This window comes from Mustela putorius, unplaced genomic scaffold, assembly GCF_011764305.1.
Source record: "Mustela putorius furo isolate JIRA1106 unplaced genomic scaffold, ASM1176430v1.1 tig00000589_pilon_pilon_pilon, whole genome shotgun sequence".
Taxonomy (NCBI): domain Eukaryota; kingdom Metazoa; phylum Chordata; class Mammalia; order Carnivora; family Mustelidae; genus Mustela; species Mustela putorius.
Window position 1 is genome coordinate 8,171,967 of NW_025421425.1, and position 17,608 is coordinate 8,189,574.

The following is a 17,608-nucleotide window of genomic DNA, read 5'->3' on the forward strand; positions in this document are numbered from 1 at the left end:
TTGATGTCCTTTTTACATCTCCACGGAGAATCTGTGTCTAGAGACCCAGCCGAGCATTCCCATATCCCAAGCCCTTTTATAATGCAGCAAGCAAGCATTGTTGCTTGACTTTTGCCCATCAAATCATTTCGCAGTAAGACCTCCCCAGATTGAGAGGTCACTGTGTTTGTCCTTGAGCATTTTAATTGATGAAATGTCTGTCCTTTTCCTCCTTGAACTTGAGAAATCCTAAATGTTGTTAAATGAAAGAAGCTAAGTGATAAGATAAATGACTAGACAAATACAGACCAGAAATGCTAGAAAGATAAACAACTATTTCAGATGCTCATGATTTAACATTTACGGTAGAAAGATCTTACTGAGATCTTAGTGAATCTTTTTTCTGGAATATATTACACTGACCATATTCACTTGAAAGAAAGTGATGTGGATGCAGAGTCTGGGCGCACTGTTGGACTTGGATTTGCCCTCACTCCTCTTTCTCTTCCTCCCCATCTGTCTAGTAAATAAACTTGGTTTTTTTGACTAACTTTCTGGCTCTTCCAGAAAGTTGAAGTATTAGTGATTTCTCCTCCTTGTTGCTACTTGAGCTTCTTTCTTTATTCTTTTTCTTTTCCCATCTCCCCTTAGGTATTTGCAGGTCTTCCCAGTCCTTGTAAACTCCATCTTGACAAAATTGCAAATTCTTGTCTTGACTTCTCCCTTCCTTGAGCAGCACTCTTTCATGTTGACCATTGTGGGTGGTCTGTGGCTCCTCCTAGACTGTCTGAGCCCTTCCTAAGAGACCTTTGTCCTCACCCCTCTACCTGGGTCACTCCAGAGTTAGCAGCTGACAAGTCGTCACCAGATCAAATTGCACAATTTCTGTCCTATCTCTGTTAACTACTTTGCAGCTGCACAGAAAACCTCCAGGCTGCTTCTTTTTTTTTTTTTTTTTTAAAGATTTTATTTATTTATTTGACAGACAGAGATCACAAGTAAGCAGACTGCTTCTTAAAGTCCTCTGTCCCTTTGCTTTCTGAGCCATAGACTTTTCCTTCTTTCCCAGCTACTTTTAAGAGCTCATGTTCTACTTTCTGCCACCTAAATACCAACATTCTGTTAGACGACCCTTATAGTTTTACATTCTACCACCACACTGCCCCCCCTCCGGCCTGGTAGATACATCCTCCCCATCTCCTAAATCTCCAGAGGGTTTTCTTAAAATCTCAAGTGGACCTTCCTGGTTTTCACATACATACTTTCTACATTGCCATCTTCATCTACAGATAGCATAGCCATCTTTCAAGGCCATTTGTCGTGGTGGCTGACCCCTCAGGTGAGGCAGCCCGCTTGGGCTCAGTACCCATGTCCAGGTGGGTAATTACATAATTGTCCCAGGTGAGCTGTTCACCTGCACCCTGCTTTTGTTTCCTCAGGGTAAAGTGGAGGTAGTAAGAATTCCTTCCTCCTAGGATTCATGAGGCAGCTATAATGAGTTCATATACACAGAAATTAAATAGTAAGAGTTCTAGGTAGAGTAAGTACTGTGTGTGTAAGTACTTTCCGTATTTCTACCATCTCAGACCCCTTTTTCTCTATAAAATGTTCCTGAGCCCTGACTGGGATGAAAGGCTGTCTTTTGGGGGAATTTTCACTCTCTTAAAACACTTCACATCCTCTCATTTTAATTGTCTCTGTATGTCTTCTCTCTCCTGCAAGGCTAGAGGAGGCATTTTGTTGACTTGTCCCTGTGCATGGCTTCTTATACTTGTTTATACTTCAAAAAGCTTCCTTTTTCCATTAAAGTCAAGTCTATTTTTCTAGAATAATTTTTGAACATCTGAAGTTTTAGAGGCCACTCTGCATGTTGGATTTATTTTTTATTTTTAAGATTTTATTTTTAAGCAATCTCTGCATACCCAACGTGGGGCTAGAACTCACAAACCTGAAATCAAGAGTTGCACGCTACTGAGCCAGCCAGGTGCCCCATCTGTTGGGTTTTTGGTGAGCGATCTCCAAAGATAACTTGAAGATGCTTCTAGTCTGTGCTTTATGAAGGAGGATAATGGAGAGGTCACTTGTGGTTCATTTTGTTTTGTAGCTGAGACTGTTCTGGTTTTGTAGGTCCAACTCTTCTTAATCAACTCTTTGGTGGGAAAATTGGGTTGTAAAACTATGAGTGTGTCTGTCCTTTTTTCCAAATATTTCTTGCACATTTTTATAATAACACTTTTTGGTGCTTTTTATTATGATGGGAATAAATCATCTTAAATGTTGTAGAAACTTGGGACATAAGTTGACAATTCTTGCTACAGTTCCCTGTCCCCAGAGGACATTCACATCACCTCCATGGTGGTGATGTTACAGTTGCTGAATAGAGGCTTTGACTGAACCAGATACCAAGAACAGTAATTTCAACAGTGTATATTATCACCAGGCATTGATAAAGCCTCACAGCAAATCAGCTGTGACCAAGCGCACTCTGGTAGGAATACCAAAGACGCACATAGGCTCCAGGGTCTTTATTTCAGTTTTTCTCTTCTGGAATAAAAGTTGTGACTATTTAAAAGAAAATGAACAGTCATTTGTTGATACTCAAAATTGTTGGACATAACCAAGTGAATGCTCTCGTTCCTCTCTCCTTATTGAATAAAGCTTTTGAGTTTGTTACGTTTCTTCGTTCTTTGTAAATTCTTTCTTAAAGGGCCATTTCCCACCCCCGCCTTCCTCTAATCCTAGCATTTGCTTCCGCTGGATTTGGCCAATAACTTGGATTTACTTGTGTGTCCGGAGTCATTATAAACCCAGTTGGTCTCCTGAAGAGTTCATTTGAAAATGCAATTCACAAGTCAGCTCTGACTTTTTATAGGTTCCTTTAAAAAAAAAATATCAATACTGGATTGCTTTGTCTATCAACCTGTTGAAGCTTTGCAGCCCTGAATTCACAATTGCTTGTTCAAGGATACAATGTTCGTACGCTCTGGCCATACATTTACCCTTGTCAGGAAACATCGATCCTTTCTCAGCATCCTTGTGAAGCAGATGTATTTTCTTCTGATTGTAAAATGGAAACAAAACAAAAAAGAGACTGGTTTGTACTGGTCCCATCATGAAGCAGCAGTCAAAGCAGGAATACCAGTCCCGTTTGTGGCACATTCATTGTTGTTTTGCTGTATGGATAGAGTCGTCATCTTCATTGTAATCTGTTTGCAGTCATCCTTAGAAATCCTTTTCTCTTGGTTCTAGGTGAAATGGTAAGTTAATCCACACTTGCATTTTCAAAATCAAAACTTGGCAGTGGGTGGGACCTTTGTGTGATTCAAACTGTCCTACAGAGGAGATGCTTGGGTATTAGAGAAGGAAGACATAAATAGAATAGTGTGTGAAGTTGTAAATGTCGTAACTTTGGGGTCATATGGGAGAAAATTTATATATATTAGCCGTTTTTTTTTATTTGGTTCTCTATACCAGTTAAGTATACCAGTTACTTTCATTGTCCTAGAATTACAGTGGTGTTCACTGGCAGAGCAACAAAAGTGTGAAAATAATGCTAATAAGACATGGAATTGGGTGATACATGGAGTATGTAGTAATTGTAGAAAGAATACAGTGCATGTAGGCCCCCGTGGTTTTGAGGTGGTTAATGCCTGGAAACTGTGTCATCATGCAAGGTTGCATTTTCTGAAGAGAGACAGTGCTATAATCAGGGCATGCATTTTTGTTCCAAAGACTTGTGCAACACTAATAAATATAACCAACACTGTGCTACTGAAATAAAGATTCAAAGATCACAAGTGATGACTCTCTGCATATCAAAACATCTAAAATTCAGTAAGTGGGCAAAGATAAATATTAATAGTTAAACTACCAATAATTTCATTTGCCACCAAGGTGCAGACGGATTCTTGAAAGCTGTTTGGACATGGTGGGAAATGAGCAAAAATGGGAGAAGGGGCACAGGGGATACAGGCTTCCAGTTACTGGATGGGTAAGTCTTGGGGATGAAAAGTACAGCATTGGGAATATAGTCAGTGGTATTGTTAATCGTGTTGTGTGGCGGCAGATGGCAGCTACACAAGGGATGAGCACAGCTAATGTGTAGACTTGTCGAATCACTATGTTGTACACCAGAAACTAATGTACCGTTGTATATCAGCTATCAACTACAATGAAAAAAAGCATCTGGGAACTTTGAGGCATGAAAAAGAAAAAAGTTTTTCAATTAAAAAAAATACAGCAAAATAGAGATGAAGTGTCCCCCACTATGTAGAGGAAGAAAGCAAAGCTTGGGAGAGAGGAATTCATTGGGTGACACAGCTACCCCGAAAACACGCAGTCCATTTCTTATCATTGAACTCTGTTCTGATGGCAGTGGGACTGTGAGGGTGAGAAGAATGTTCTGGAAAAAATAAAAAGCAAGCAAGCTATTAGGATGACCCAGGTGTCCGGAGGGACTCTCCTGGGGTGGCTGGCGGGCATGTTACTTAGACTTGCCTCAAAGGACTAAAATGTCGAAGTCAGCCCTGCTTCTTCTTCTGCTTAGAACTCCTTTTGATCTAACATTTCTCTTTTTCTCTTTCACCTGCACCCAACCAGACTCTTTGGGAAGTGTTTAATATCAGGGACTAAAGACAGGAAAGCATAAATGATAGCTCCTAGAAACCCGACATTTCACTGGGAAGCCATAGGAACAGCTCCATCGTGGCTAAAATAGTGATAGATGCTCTCCAGGTAAGGAGGGCTGTGCCTTCCTTTGTTTTAAAACATTGGCAGTTTTTCTTGACTGAAATCGAAGATGGTTGGGATGAAGCCATGTGTTTTTCTTGATAGCAGCCATATAGGATTTGGGAACCTCAATTCTGGAAGAGGGAGAGCTGTCTTCTGTCTATGGAGGCTGTTGAACACTAAGTCACATCAGGGGTTCCGCTCACCACAGCAACTGGTGTCTGCCAGATTGTGCTCCTTTCTGAGCACCAGAGAACAGAGGAGCTATTTTAAGGGGCTTCCTGATTTAGAAGGCCTTTGCTTTAGCTTCCGTGCATAATGGAGTCAAGGTATAAATCCTGTACAGCTGGGTGTTCTCATTCTTAGGTGCCCTGGAGGTGTCCTGCTAGGGAAGTTTGCAGGACAGAACATTTGGCTTTAGTTTCTGTAGGTTAAAAATGCAGAAAGATACTGGATCTGGTGGAGGAGTAGATTTTCAGAAAAAGCATTATATGGAAGCTGGAGAGAGACTTTATTCAAAATGAAAAATATTCTGTCTTGCCTGTCTCATTCACTGTCGCTCTAGCTCTCTCTTTCATGTGAAGGTAATGAATCTTGGCCCTTACTGTGTTTAAAATCACCATGACCTCATGCTGATATTCCCAAAGCAGAGTTGGCATTTAATATCTATACCTGGTCTGAACTCTTCCCCGACTTACAGACTCCAAAAAAAATCTTCTAAAATGTTGCTTTCTGGTAGTTTTGTAAAAGTGGTGGTATGTCCTGGCTTTGTCTTGTGTGACTTTTCCATGACAATAAATGTAGAAATGAATTATCCCCTAATTGGGGGGGGAGCTATTCATGAGAGATGTCGTAGATAAAACTGTTTAATGAAGTTATGAGCATGTAAGAGAATCTAGAAAAGATCTGGACCTTTACAAACAAATTGAAATTTTTTTCCCCTTGGAAGAAATGTTCCATATATCTGTGCCCAATTAAAGATAAAACAAACAAAAATGGTTCTACCCAAAGTAAGTGGTATAATTGATTGGTGACGGTAGTGCTTATGTGTTAAGCTCTTCCGATTCTCAAAAGAAAGGAAAAGAGAAGGAGTCTTCAGAGAAAACCTTCAACTCCCGCAAAATGTAGACCATTTTTTTAAGTACTGGACAATCTTAATATTTATTCTGTCTCAAGAATTAAACCTACGTTTTTCCATAAAATTCAAGATAGCTTCCCCCCCACCCACCCCCCATGAGATCAGCCTAGGTTTACGCAGAATTGCCCTGTATATTTTAAATACCTCTTGCCAGCTCTTGGGTATGAGGGAGTTTGGTTAGGAGCTTGAGAATTTTAGCACTTACTGAAGAAGAAGTGAATCTAATCACTGCTTAGATCATTTTTCTCACCCGTAGCAAGTGGGTGAAAACTGGTTTCTGGCAGACAAAATAGATTTTGTCAGGAGGCCACACATGACTAAGCGCTTAGTGTTAGTGTCCTGTGAAACAGTATAATCTTGCTTTAGAAGGAAGGCAAGTCCTCCATTTACACTGAGCAGTGTTCCTGAAGCATTTGCAAACACTGTTGGTATCGGCTAATTCTGGATGAGGCCATGGGGATGATGGCAAGAAAATAATTTTATGTTTTACAAACACTTTTTTAAAAAGATTTATTTATTTCAAAATGAGAGAGAGCGCAGGGAAAAGGTCAGAGAGTCTTAAATAGACTCTGCACTGAGCATGGAGGGCCATCTTATCACCCTGGGGCGCCATCTTATCATCTTGAGATCATGACCTGAGCCGAAACCAAGAGTGTGACTGCGCCACCCAGGAGCCCTATAAATGCTTTTTATATACAGGAAACAGTTTCTTTAATTAGACTTAGATAACTGCTGAATTTATATATATGTGATATATTTAAGTAAGCTCTGTACCCATTATGGGACTTGAACTCATGACTCTCAGATCAAAAGGCACAAGCTCTACTGACTGAGTCAGCCACATGCCCCAGGATTTATATATTTGAATGGTTTTCGCATGACACAGGATGGGATTAGGAAACTGTTTAATTTGGCAACTCGGGCTTGGTAATCATTTTATGTCACTGTCTTTCTATTTAAGTCACTGACCTCTTTTTTGAGGGTTACGTACTGCTCTAGCAAATTGGACCCAAGAACTCTTCCCACATGGTTTTTCTCAATATTTCTACACAACACTTAACTGAATGTCGTGTTAGCTTGAGGAACTTGAGATCGATCCTCTGTAGACTGACTTAAATTCTGTTGAAAAGATAGTTTTCAATTATCTTTAGCATTGCATAAAAGGGAAGATGGCTAGCATTTGATCATTTTTAGAAAATGCTCCTTCTTAGAGTGTGACACAGGGCAAATCTTGCCAAGCAGGACCACCAGTGGTTGGTAGGTGACCCGTCAAAAGTAGGTCAAGGGGAACAACAGAGTATTTTCTGTAAATAAAACACTACAAAATAGTTCTGCATGAGCCAAGCCAAAGAAACATGATTTTTCAGACAGTTATGTCTTTATCTGACATGTTTTCAGTGTTAAGTTCCATTCTCACTCAATGCTTAAGAGATGAAACATTCTGAAAACATTTCCTAATGTAATTGAAGGGGCGCCTGGGTGGCTCAGTCAGTTAAGCCTCCCGCTCTTCATTTCGGCTCAGGTCATGACCTCAGTATTGTGGGGTTAACCCCGAAAATGGGCTCCTCGCCCAACAGGGAGTCCACTGAGATGCTCTCTCTATCCCTCCCCCTGTTGTCTCTCTTTCCAAAAGAAATTAATCTTTAAAATAATGGAATTGAAGATACCAGAAAATACTTTTTGATAAATATTTGGATTTATAAAAATAAAATTTTATTTCTAATTTTTAACAGGCTTCACATATGTTGAAAGAAATCCAGTTATATCAGTAAGCCAGCTGACTGTTGATTTCATCTTCAGGGTGCAAGATTACACACAAGGTGTAATTTTTTATGGTAAATAATTCGCGGGCATTCGAACTTGATTGTCTTAGGATGTTCCCGCTGCTCTAAGAGAGTACCATTGACTGGTGGCTTCTAAACAACAGAAATTTATTTCTCATAGTTCTGGGAGTGGGGAGTCCAAGATAAGGAAGTAGCATGGTCAGGTTCTGGCGAAGAGCCTTCTCTGAGTTGGAAAATGCCAACTTCTTGCTGTGTCCTTACCCTTATGGAAGGGGCTAGGGAGCTCTGTGGCGTTTCTTCTAAAAAAGGGCACCACTCCCATTCATGAAGGTTCCACCCTCACGACTTGAGCACCTCCCAAAGGTCCCATCTCCTAGTATCATCACCTTGGGCAATAGTTTTCAACTTAACAAATTTTGGGAGGATACAAACATTCAGAATATTGAGCATAACACATTTTTCACACACACTAGTATTTTGTTAGTGTCACAAGCATTCATAAAATACACACGCACACACACACACACACATAACATCCCCCACCCCCAAGAATGAACTTTAAATATCTTCATTTTACTGAGTAGGAAATTCGAGACCCAGAGGGGAAGGTGATTTGCGCAGTCTTCAACAAATTACTTACAGCTGGGACCAGCACTCAGCATACTTGCCATTTTTAGCAAACTTCATATTGAGTGCTAGGTGGTTTGTTTTTGACACGTCTTAAAAGATTCATAATGTATTTAATTTTTTTCTAAATGACATTTGTCCTTTGCCTTTCTGCCTTTATTTTCTCAGACTAAATTTTAATTCAGAGGCTATGCTGAAAATATATTTTTTTAAAGATTTTATTTATTTATTTGACAGATAATCACAAGTAGGTAGAGAGGCAAACAGAGAGAGATTGGAGGAAGCAGGCTCCCTGTGGAGCAGAGAGCCCGATGTGGGGCTTGATCCCAGAACCCTGGGATCATGACTTGAGCTGAAGGCAGAGGCTTTAACCCACTGAACCACCCAGGCGCCACTAGATTGGTTTGTTTTAAGGTAAGAAAATTAGGTGCATATCAGGAAAGTTTTAGATGAGCTGATCACATTAGAGCACACACTGCAAGAATTGTTGTTGAATGAATTCTGGATTGAATTCAGCTTGTAGAGAGGTGATTCCGAGCTCCGTGTATCCTGGCGGTTGTGTCTACAAAATAAATACGATTTAGATGATTTTTGGTGGCTAAGGAACATCTTCCATGTTCCTTGGCAGGCTTCCTAGAGCAAAAGTAAAAAAGAATTCAAGAACTCTGTAGGGGAAATCATATCTATTAGAGTATGTTGATTACAACGTAACCTTTCAGATGATTTCTTGCCATTAATCCCCCAAAGAAATTTTTCATGTTAAATTTAAGTGCTCAAGAGTCATTCATTTTTTTTTAGGTTTTCTATAGTGGTGATATATAGGATCACTATATATATATAGTGATTTTATATATATATATATATATATATATAATGAGAAAAGAAAATATGGTACCCAACTTAATAGTTGCACATTAGCTTGAAAACAGGATTTTGTTTTATAAGAAAAAAGATACTTGGGGCTCCTGGGTGGCTCAGTTGGTTAAGCGTCTGCCTTCTCCTTAGGTCATGATCCTAAGGTCCTGGAATCGAGCCCTCTCTCTCTTACTTCTCCTCCCCCCTGCTCATGCTCTTGCTCTCTCGCTTGCTTGCTCTCTCAGATAAATAATATCTTAAACCAAAAAAGTGCTTGTCAGCTTTAAGGCTCAACAGAATATTTGCTTTGAGAAAAAATTGCTTTTTTGTGTGTCTTTCTCCACCTGAAGATGTTAGAGAAACACACCGTTGGAATTTTCATGAAAGTTCCTGAATACACTGTCCTTTATTAGGAAAAGTCATTAGCTGCCAATAAACAGAGGCAAGTTGTGTCAGAAATGAGTATGTAGGGGCACCTGGGTGGCTCATTCATTAAGGGTCTGCCTTCCGCTCAGGTCATGATCCCAGGGGTGCTGGGATTAAGCCTAGCATCAGAGGCTCCCTGCTCAGTGTGAAGTCTGCTTCTCCCTCTCCCGCTCCCACTGCTTGTGTTCCCTCGCTCACTGTGTCTCTGTCAAATAAATAAGTAAAATCCTTACCACCACCACCACCAGCCCCCCGCCCCAAAAAAAGAAAAGAAAAGAAATGAGTGTGTAGTGTAAGCTAACAACAGGGAGGTGGTGGATGCGGATACGGGCTCTGAGTTCCCTCACCCAGGAGAACCTTAGAGAATCAGCACCATTGGTCCCTGCTCTACTCTTTCATGGCCTCTCTTCTGGACTCCCACTTCCTACGCGAGGTTTCTTTGATCAGTGCACAATGCCAGAGTGACCCTCTCTCTCCTCCCGTCACCAAAAAGCAGGACTTCAGTTTTTCTGAATATTCATTTATATCCAATAGAATTAATTAACCAGAAAAAGGTCTGGTTTTCTAAGAGTGGGGGAATAAGTACAGGCCAGCTGTGGGACCCAAGTTAGGACCTTCAAAATATTAAAGTATTGGTACTTTATACAAGAAAAAACTCCTCTGCAGAAAGTTGGATAAAAGGGGAGGGGGAGGCATTTGAGGGTGTTAGCTCACTCCTAAGAAACTGAAGTCTAGCTTACTAGCTAAGATGTGGTCAGGCTTGTTGCCTTGTGCATATTTAATAGGCAGTAAATGAGTTTCAACTGCAGAATTTGGGTTCTATCTTCATCCTCGTGACTGAAATGGATTTTCTCTTGTTTTTCTGGAACAAATGAAGAGGTAGTGGGAAGATGAAATACTTCTTCTGTGGTCGCTCTAGTATCAGCTCAAATTTGGAGGATGGAGATTTGCTGGCTAGTCTACAGTAGACTAATTTACTGTCGGCAGCATGGTGACAGCGTATAAATGCACCAGCTTCCTTTCCACGTACACTCAGTCATCAGGCACAAGCTTGGGATACACATAGAAAAAATGTTCATGATGACACTTAAATATTTTTAAATATTCTTTTAATTACAGCGCTTCTCAGACCTGATCATAGAGCTTGTGTGTTCCGAGCCCATGTTCTGCCATTCTCTTGGGATTTACGAGGATAGAACTACCCAAGAATTGCAAAATTAAATGTTGGGGAAAGGAATTAACATTTATTGCAGGCCCATGAAATGTCAAACATTGTCCTGATGCCTCATGTTAAATTCTTATAAGGTTGACATTTTGTGCTGTACAGGAAGTAAGAGGACAGAGTTTAAATAGACTTGCCCAAAGATTCAGGGCAGGTACACTGTGGAGATGGGATTCATAGCAACATGTTATAGGAGTCAACCATGAGGCAACATGCAAATAGTCCATGAAATAATTCTTGTCCAGAATTTTCTAGATTATGGACAGTGAAGTTCTCTCTCTGTTGTTGCTGACTGTTAGGTCTTCGCGTTGGCATAGAAAATAAGTCTGTAGTTTTGGTCCTTGTGGCATCAGATTCTCTTGTAATTTTAAAGGACAGCTCTGGAGTTTGCTTTCTTTTGACGTGTTTTAACTACGAGATCAACGTAAGTGTTGGGTTATTATATCATCAACACATGGAGCTTAGTTCAGTCCATCAGCGTGGGTCGCGTTTTAGTGGCTAGTGAGTGTCCCAGATGTGGAGAAATGCAAAAGGTAGTCTCAGCCTTCACTGTAGCTCAGATTGAGGTTTAAGTGACTTCCAAGGTGGGTTATTTGTTGCTGGGTTTTTGTTTTTTGACTGCCTTTTTTTTTTTTTAACCTAGATGTTTGAACTTAAAACTTTATATACCAGCTAATTTCCTTCAAAATTAGAAATAACAGATTCGAGAGAAATGGTTAAAATCTGTGCCCGTTGCTCTCCTTACTTCTTATGGATACAAAGCTCCACTGACAATGGGGTGATGACAAGGTTAGGGGCAGAGAGTACCTGAAGTTCTGTGTTCATCATTCACTTGGTGATGTCTTGAGTTCTGAGTCACCCCACATCTGTGTGCACCAACCTTGTGACCCAGCGTGGGTAACATTCCTGAGATGAGCTCTGTCCTGTTACCGGCTTGTTCATGATGTTCCCTTTGACCTCCTGGATGATGCCTTCTCACCTTATTTCTGTTGGATTTGACCTTTTCCTTACGATACTGCCCCATGAACTCTGCTGGTTAGAATTTCCATATGGGTAAAATGAGCGTGCTAATGGTAAATTTACTACCTTATGGTACTGTGGAGAAGATTAAATAATAATTTAGTAATGTGTTTAGGATTAGGATTGTGCTTGACACTCAGAAAACCATTAATAGATGTTAAATTGCATATAGGCAAGGTTTTCACCCATATTATCTTGGGAAAAACCGGACTACCTTGCTTTTCCAGGGTTCTTGTGGATTCTATAAGCCTGCCTCTGATACCCCACTGCAACTTCTACAAGAAAATTAGCAAAAAGCAGGGGTGTTTATTAACTTTGTGTTTGAAAAACAGATAAGGATAGAGACTTTCTTATTTACAACTTGATGATATGTATTTATTTCCAACCCAGAAATGAATCGCAGCTGGGCCTAAAGGATAGAAAGTGTCCCTGACTGTGTTTCCAAAAACCAATTTTAGTAACATAGATTTTAGGTTTGTAAACCAACATGACTTTAAGCCTCTGGGGATGGCCGTATAGAGTTTCTTGCTGTGTGTGTCAGAAAGAGGCACTCCTTTATGTTCAGAATGCACACCACATTTACACTTTGTCTTCTATTCTGTAATTTGTAAGTTGGTGTATGGTTTTCTACTGTAGAATGGGAGAATATATAGAAAGAGCAGAGCTGTCAGGTTTTCTTGTTTCTTAGCTCTAACCTAATGTACCAGAATATATCTCAAAGTGTCAGAGCTGAAATTACTTCTGACATTCCTGCACACTGGCTAATTAACTGAGTTATAAACTATTTAAAACACTGGTCCAATTTTTTTCTTTTTGTATTTTCATTTTTGCTTTGTGATTGCTTATAAGATTAAAGTATATTTAATTGTATTTTACCATATGTATTTGCCCCCACTTCTGAGGGAAAAATAACCCAAAATTAAGTCAAATAGAAACCATCATTGGGTGTCTGAAGTGGGTTATGACCAAAAACCATTCCTTTTTTTTTTTTAAGAGATATGTAAGAGAAATTCTTTCGGAACATAATAAAGGCCTTCCTTCAGACTTGGAACATTATTTTGGTCATCTTTCTGCTTACTGCTTTTTTTCTTCCTCCAATGTTAAAGGCATTCCAGACAGGAAATTCACATACAGGGTAGAAATTAGCAGATAGAGACAAATTTTGACTGAAGAATAGCGCTCTCCTACCTAACACCCAGCTTTTAAATAAGATAAATGTAGATTATTTCACTCTCATGAATCATGCATGTTTCCAAGAAGTGTAAAGAATAAAATTTTCTGTTCTAAATGGATGACTTAAAAAAAAAAAAGGTTACTGGTCAATAAGAACTTCATAACTCAACCCAGAGTCATCCTTCACCTAGGACAGAGCCAGGTCAGCTGTCACTTGTACTCCCCTAGGCCCCAGAGCAAGGCTCTCTCTCTCCCCTGGTCTCTTCTTAATTGTGGGGACTAAAGAATACTGGCATTGGATCTCTTCCATGCTTCATCAAGGAGAAGCAACAGATTTTCCTCTGAAGAGCAATAGTTTCCAGGAGTTCCCACTGATATATGATGGTATCAAAATGCACTTGAAAATAAAAATACCGTGACTGTGTCGTTCTGGCAGTGTTTCTAGAATGAATTTATTATTTATAATTTTAGGATTTATTATGTATTTGGGTTCATTTTCATACCAGAGGAGAAAAATCAAGGATTCAAATACAACTGTAGTTTCTGATGTCAGAATCAAAGGCCTTCAAGAAGTTGGGGAGTTCACCTGGAGTAAAAAAGTCCATTAATGACCATTTTATTAGTTTGAATTCGAATCCGGTAATTGACCATGAGGGACATTTCTATATTGCTGTAGAGTATCTTTAAAGCCAAAAACCTCTAAAAAAGCAATGAATACAAGTCGGACACAACTAACCAACTAAATGTAGCTAGAGACATTGTCTAGGGTTTTCGTGTTTGGGGCGACAGTTTTCTTTTAACTGGTCCTGCTGTACTAAGCAGATAGGCCAAATACTACTTGCTTTGGTCTTTGAAGCTATGTGCGCTTCTATGAGCAGGTATATGAATAACGGAGTTTCAGAGGAGTTTGTAGTTTGAGACTATTTTCTAGAAATTTGGGATTGTGCTTTCATCAACAGCTGTGCCATTTCTCGGGGAAGTATTTTAAGATTGTGAAGGCTTTTTCCAGCTCTGCCGTGGATCTAAAATGGCTGCTTCTGCCATTTCGCACAGAAGTGCTCCAGCTTCTCTCGGAGCCGCCCGCCAGAAGGCACCTCACGCGCACACACTGCCCCGCCGGCCCTTACCACGGCCGAGCTTAGTATCTAATCACGGGTTCTTTGCTCTGCGTTTCTTCTGTCTTCGCTTGCTGCGGCTGGACACGGTGTACTCGAGCTCTTTCACTTTTTTATGATGCACTTTTTAAGAAATTTTGGATTGTGGCAAAAGACCGTCCACAGCAGCTTGACCCCGGTCGCCCTGGTGGAAGCGTCCCCTCTCCAGCAGCTCGCTGAGCTCTTGGCTTGGGAAGCAGCAGTGGCCGCCGTCAGTGTTCCTGCAGGGCAGCGTCGCGGCCCAGGCCGGCCCCTGAAACAAACTAGGGTAGACTTGAGGGCGTCTAAGGGGGTTAGTTTCTCCCTCCGGGTCGCGCAGGCGGGGAGGCCGCACGTGCAGGTGCAGGCCGGTGCGGGCTGTGCGGCCGCGGGTGGGCGGTTCCCCGCCGGGCCTCCCCTCCGGGGACGAGGGCGCGCCGCGCCACCAGCCCCGACCGACGCGCGCCACCTTCCGGGCCGGGTCCCCGCGGGAAGGCCCCGCCCCCCCGCCTTGCCCTCACCGTGGGGGGTCGGAGTTGGGCCCGGGAATGGGGGCGGGGGAGGTGGGGGGCCCCCGGATCTCCCGCGCGAGCCGGCAGTAACCCGTGTCCGTGTTGTGCCCTGTTGTGCTGTGTTGCAGAACCGCAAGATGGGAGGCAAGCTCAGCAAGAAGAAGAAGGGCTACAACGTGAACGATGAGAAGGCCAAGGACAAGGACAAGAAGGCCGAGGGAGCCGGGACCGAAGAGGAGGGAACCCCGAAGGAGAACGAGACCCAGGCGGCCGCCGAGCCCGCGGAGGTGAAGGAGGCCAAGGAGGAGAAGCCCGACAAGGACGGCCCCGACGCGGCGGCCGGCAAGCCCGAAGACAAGGGAGGCGACAAAGACACGGCGGCGGCCGCCAAGGAAGACGCCCCGAAGGCCGAGCCCGAGCAGACGGAGGCGGCGGCCGAGGGCAAGGCCGAGCCCCCGAAGGCCGAGCCCGCGCCCGCGGCCGGCGACGCCCCGCAGGCGGCGGAGCCCGAGGCGCCCGCGGAGGCCAAGGCGGATGACAAGGGCCCGGAGGCCGGGGAACCCACAAAGACTGAGGCTCCCGCAGCTCCTGCCGCGCAGGAGACGAAAAGCGACGGGGCCCCGGCTTCAGACTCAAAACCCAGCAGCACCGAGGCTGCCCCGTCGTCCAAGGAGAGCCCGGCAGCCACGGAAGCGCCCAGTTCCACGGCCACGGCCAAGGCCCCGGCCCCCGCAGCCCCCGCAGACGACGCCGCCGAGGCGCCCGCGGCCAGCGCCGAGCAAACCGTAGCGGTCAAAGAGTAACACGGACACCTCTGAGCCCGGTCCCGCTCCCGCCGCTGTCTCTCTCTCTGTGTCCTCTCTCTGTCTCTCTCTCTCCTCTACTAACTCGTTTCAATTGGAAGTCATGATATGTATTGCCCAAGGAAATAAAAATAATAATAATAATAACTAAAAAGGATGCTGTCCCATCGAGGGAGGGAGGGGGTGGGGAGAATCCAAATAGTATTTTTGTGGGGAAATATCTAATATACCTTCAGTCCTCGTTCCCAGTCAGTCCTGGATTTTGAAGATCAATGTCTGAAAGTGCACATCTTCCGCACCGACTGCTGCCACACGCCCTCCGCCGCCAAGATCCGAACGTTCTTGTCTTCTGCAAGGGGGCGTCGGGAGGGATGCGATTGATTCTGCCCGCGGGGCCTATGCCAAGGCAATCAGATCTTTATGAGAGCAGTATTTTCTGTGTGTTCTTTTTAATTTACAGCTTTTCTTATTTTGATATTTTTTTAATGTTGTGGATGAATGCCAACTTTCAGACAGCCCACTTAGCCTGTCCACGTGTGTATCTTGATGCCAATACTCCATTCTTCCTCCCCAGGTACTTTTGGGAGTAACAAACATTCTCTCATCCTACTTAGCCTCCCTAGATTTCTCATGACGAGTTAATGCATGTCCGTGGTTGGGTGCACCTGTAGTTCTGTTTATTGGTCAGTGGAAATGAAAAAAAAAAAAAAAAAAGTCTGCGTTCATTGCAGTTCCGGTTTCTCTTCCATTCTGTGTCACAGACACCAACACACCACTCATTGGAAAATGGAAAAAAAATAAAAATTAAAAAAAAAAAACAAAAAAAATGTACAATGGATGCATTGAAATTATATGTAATTGTATAAATGGTGCAACAGTAATAAAGTCAAACAATTAAAAAGTAATGAAGACTATGGTTTTCTTTCACCACCCATCCTTTCCTCTGTAATTACCTCAGTAGAGAACAGAATGCTTTGTTGGACCTGTTCCTGGTGGTACTTGGGTAGAAAGCAGTGCGCTCCTATTTTCTCGAACATTCTCTGTTTCAACAATTAGCCGGTGGATCCGTGTCTGTACACTACCTTGGAGAGGCCAAACTGAAAACTGACTATGGCTATGGATAGGCACCCTCTAAAAATGGATGTTATTAATTTACTTAGAACAGATATTTTGAATAAAACAAGAGGCAATAAGTGGAGTTGAAGGTTGGAAAGAGAATTAGAGGATCTTGTAGAAATAATCCTATGTACATGCATTGTGAGACCACTGATGATGGTGATATTTTATCCCGTTACTTAACCATATTCCTGCAAAGCCTGGAAAGGGGACCCAAGGGCTCTGAGGAGGCAGAAGAGCACTGTGAGAACAAGCATGGAACTGGACCTCATAGTGGCCCTGTCCTGGTTTTGTCACTAATGACATATGGCTTCTAAGTCATTAACCTCCAAGCCTCCCTGTTTTAACTACAAGAGGGTGAAGGCTTTATGATGGCTAGAGAAAGACTCCTTTCACTTTGGAAATATTTAGTAGTTTGTGTGTACACCTGGTGACAATTTTATAGGATGGATAGATGTTACGTCACCTCCATTCCTTGGTTTCTCCCCCAGAGCTTGCTCGGATTCCGTATTCTGTAGTTGGGGAAGAGCATGGAGAACCTGGATAATTTTTACTGAGTGTGCTCATCGATCTGGAACATAAAAGGAGAAATGGTCTCTTGGATCTCTTGGTAGTCACTGGGTCTTTTCTAGTTGGATTCTAGAAACTACATCTCAGATGTAAAGCTCTTAAAAATGAACTCAACCCTAACAAAAAGTTTTTTCGTGATTGAATCAGATAAATGACAGATTTTGCTGGGGAGTGGGATTGGGTGGTAATCTGTAATAAATACAGTTTCACACTCTAACATAGAAAATTTTCTGGAGAACTTGGGAAGGGTCAGTACACTGGAATTAATTCCCAAAGAGACATGAGGGATACAGTGACCGCAAATGAACCTGGTCCTGTTCCTATGGGTTCAAGAACTTGGCTCCAGTTAACCTGAGTGGTCTGTAGTGATTACCACACCTAACATGTTGGCAGTGGGTCATGCTGGAACAAAAAATGGTGAAATTGAATCCCGGGCAGATACAATGAGTGTTGGGGTCAATTCATTTCTATTACCGCCTTTGGCACTTCTGGTTCTTGTTTCTATAGTGAAATGAATTTGAA

At 42.4% G+C, this 17,608-nt stretch overlaps 1 protein-coding gene across 2 annotated transcripts in view; it reads left to right on the forward strand.

The window, feature by feature from the left end:
- Nucleotides 1–16,305, forward strand: part of BASP1 (brain abundant membrane attached signal protein 1) — a 55,314-nt gene extending 39,009 nt beyond the window's left edge. For both annotated transcript variants that reach the window (XM_045082034.1, XM_045082033.1), the window contains exon 2: nt 14,726–16,305. In XM_045082034.1, coding sequence (XP_044937969.1) covers nt 14,735–15,400 — 666 coding nt within the window. In that variant the 5' untranslated portion in view covers nt 14,726–14,734 and the 3' untranslated portion in view covers nt 15,401–16,305. The remainder of the gene's footprint in view (nt 1–14,725) is intronic.
- Nucleotides 16,306–17,608: the final 1,303 nt, after the last annotated feature.